The sequence below is a fragment of the Acyrthosiphon pisum genome, chromosome X, assembly GCF_005508785.2.
Source record: "Acyrthosiphon pisum isolate AL4f chromosome X, pea_aphid_22Mar2018_4r6ur, whole genome shotgun sequence".
Taxonomy (NCBI): domain Eukaryota; kingdom Metazoa; phylum Arthropoda; class Insecta; order Hemiptera; family Aphididae; genus Acyrthosiphon; species Acyrthosiphon pisum.
The window spans coordinates 45,684,639-45,688,373 of record NC_042493.1 but is presented as its reverse complement, the minus strand read 5'-3'; the positions used below and the strand labels follow the sequence as shown (position 1 = coordinate 45,688,373).

The 3,735-nt window shown below is 32.2% G+C and overlaps 1 protein-coding gene across 1 annotated transcript; it reads left to right on the top strand.

The window, feature by feature from the left end:
* Positions 1 to 2,612: 2,612 nt before the first annotated feature.
* LOC100575222 lies at positions 2,613 to 3,438 on the top strand. Its single transcript, XM_029485146.1, has 2 exons — positions 2,613 to 2,955; positions 3,173 to 3,438. Exons 1-2 carry the CDS (start codon positions 2,613 to 2,615, stop codon positions 3,436 to 3,438), a joined length of 609 nt encoding a protein of 202 aa, XP_029341006.1.
* Positions 3,439 to 3,735: the final 297 nt, after the last annotated feature.

The following is a 3,735-nucleotide window of genomic DNA, read 5'->3' as shown; positions in this document are numbered from 1 at the left end:
GCAAGTCAAATATAGCTACTTACTGAACAAATAACATTTCCCAATTTGTCAACAATATGTTAGTTCTAATTATTAGGTCATCCCGAAAATGTTTTTCACAAATAACCTCACTAGGGCTAAAATAATCTATCCCTAAAGATTGTAGCCATTTCTCCTTTAATCGTTTATCTTTAGGGACAGTAAAAACTGATAGTTTCTCTGAGGTGTTACAATGAAAGTAACAAATGTTATTCGGCATTTTCAAATTACAACACTAACTATAGTTTAATGACGAATAATAATAATAATAAAACGTAAATCGAACACGTCCTAGGTTAATAGTTGCCACTAGACAATAGACAACATTAGTACATTACGGAGTTTGTATTGTTTGTATGAAACCATGTTAGAATTATCGATTATTAATATAAATCGATATAACGCAAATAAAATTATACAGTTATATATATAAAGTATAAAACAATCTCAATTATTAGATGTTAGAATTTAATTTTTGGCGGGCCGTTCAGTAAACAGCGGTTCCTTAATTTCCTAACCTCAAAATCAGTATAACTGGCAGCGCTTTTGCGGCAACTTTGGGAAATGTTTTTGCCTCATTAAGCGGAAATATTGTAATAGGCGGGAGGGTGGGAAGTTGTCCGACCTTATCTTCTAAGACCGTGCCATAGGTAATACACATATTATCTATAGGTGATACGGGGCTTTATCATACTTTACCACAGGCGTCTCGCGACAAGATAATTTCCGATACCAAATTCTTATCAAACCTTGTTATCACTTAGCTGATTAACCATTTGCAATAACTAATAAGTCACTTTTAACAAATTCCCATTATTATAATATTTTAATATAATATTAATATTTTCTTCATTTAAATATAATACATATTATTAAATACAGGTTACAACAAATAATAATGAAAAACTTTTTTAAATAAATACAGTCAGAAAAAAATGATTATACACATACATACATAATAAGTAAATAAGTAATAATATAAATAATTATTTAGATTAATATGAGTCATAAGAATAATATTTTAATTTTAAATTTATAATAAGTAATAATATTTAATAAATATGGTCAAAATCCATATGGACATTTTGCACTAATGTATCTCCTTTCAGAGTCTTAATGCAGCTTTCTTTTTCGGCAGTGGTAGGTTTTGGTAACAGTTGTGTAACAATCTTTCTTGTCTTTGCCTTAGGCCATTTTGGAATCTGATGAATAATTTTTTTAAGAGGATTGTCTTCTGCTTTTTTGACACTTGTGTTGGTAGCTGGCATAATAAAGAAAGAGCTTTATCCAGATATTTTAAAATATCCTTAGTATTACATTCACCTGATGGATTTTCAACATTATTTATCGTGGTGTTTAGTTTAGTTTTGATCTCTTCCAATTCATCCAATTATAATTATAATAATGGGAATTTGTTAAAAGTGACTTATTAGTTATTGAAAATGGTTAATCAGCTAAGTGATAACAAGGTTTGATAAGAATTTGGTATCGAAAATTATCTTGTCGCGAGACGCCTGTCACTTTACCAGGGCTGCGTAAAAATCAGGATAATAATTACCGGGACCCATAGACCTTATACTAATATACGGAACATCCAGGTGGGATGCGGGTTGGTGGTGCCTATAAATTGTGTACCACCGACCGCCCGTCACGGCGTCACCGCCAGTCCGTGCTAGCGCCTTGCACGTACCGCCTATGAAACCCAAAGCCTTTGATAATATTGAATAAGCTAAAAACAAAATGTAGGAAATGTTTGGAGGGGCTATGGACATTTTTGGGAGGGCTTAGCCCCTAGAGCCCCCCCCCCCCCTATTTGCACCTATGTATATTGATATAATTTTGTGTGTGGGCTCCCGAGTCCACGAAATTGTATCTATGATTAACTTGATTATGTTGAAATCCATGTTGCAAATTAAAAGTATCATATATATATACAGTGGCGAATTTAGGGGGGGGGGGCGAAGGGGGCGAATGCCCCCGGCGGCAAATATTTAAGGGTTTTAGGGGCGGTAGTTTTATCGAGTGTACTTTTTATTTTTTTTTGTATCACAAAATATAATATAACATTGTTTAACGTGTATAAATTGTATAAGGTATAATATTTTATGATAACGATTTTGTGATAACGGATTATCGTATCAAATCATTTTGAGTTGAATGTGCAGATATTGTGATATGAATGTATGATTGTCGACTGATAACGTATAAAACGAATTATTATTTATTACTAAACGAATTCAAGCCGTTTAGAATTCAAAATTGAAGGTATAATTTTTATATGATACCTACGTCATTATGTCATATGTGGTGTAGCCCTTGTAAGGTGCTAATATGGTGGTTCAGAAAAGGGAAAAGTTTCATATATTTCGTATCATACATATGAACAGTTTATTATTATTATGTCAAACAAGGTAAAGAACATAATTATACAAGAAATTAAGAATGCAAAATCCTTCTCTATCAGTGTAGATTCAACTCCAGATATTAGTCATATTGATCAATTGTCATTAATTATACGATATGTTGATGAAAATAGAAAACCAGTGGAATGATTTTTATGCTTCTTAGATAATGTTGGCCATAAAGCTCAACAAATGGCTGGAGTGTTTCTTTCAACAATTGAAAGTTTTAATTTGAAAATTTGTAACTTAAGAGGACAATCTTACGATAATGCCAGCAATATGTCTGGTATTTATTCTGGTCTGCAAGCCAAGATTAAAGCGGTTAGTCCACTTGCGCAATTTGTACCCTGTTCAGCTCACTCTCTTAACTTAGTAGGCGCAAATGCTGCTAGTTCTTGTAAAAATGCAGTGATGTTTTTTGACTTGCTCCAAAAACTCTATACATTTTTTTCAGCATCAACATATCGTTGGGATATTTTAAAGTCATCTGTTAAAAGTTTATCAGACACTAGACGGTCTGCTAGAGATGACGCATGTAAATCATTTAATAATAACTGGAAATTAATTATTAATGCTCTAGAAAATTTAAAAAATGATAAATCTCAAAAGCCAGCTACACGATGTGAAGCTAATGGTGTTTTACAAAAATTATTATCTTTAGAAACTGCTTTCATGTCTATATTATGGGGCCATCTGCTTGAACGTTTTAATTTAAGTAGCAAAAGATTACAATCTGTTGATTTTGGTTAAAGTTGCTGAAATATATCAATCATTGATTTGTTATGTGAATGATTTACGAACAGATAGTGAATATGAATACTACAAAAAGTTAGCGATTGAAAAGTGTGGAATTGAAGACTTTGTTAGTACAAAGAAACGAACAAAAAATAGAAAAACATTTATTGATGATGGTCCAACTATAGATGATAGCAATGCAATTGATTTTAAAGTCACCACTTATCTGGCTATCTTGGATAGAATTCAGGCTGAGCTCATAAAAAGAAAAAAATGCATATGATGAGTTAAACAAGAAATACCAGTTTTTATTTTGTATTACCGAAATTACTACTGTGGAGGTAAGAGAAAAGGCTGCAGTTCTACAGCAGGTGTATAGGGATTATCTTGGGAAAACTTTTCCAAACGAATGTGTCCACTTCAGGGCACACATACTAAGTTTAAAAAAAATGAAGAAAATAGTCCCAGGGACCACTCAGGATTTGTTGACTTTTGTAAGAGTGAATAACCTAATTGAACTTTATCCATATGTAAACATAGCTCTTAGGATACTATTATGTACTCCATCTAGCAATTGTTC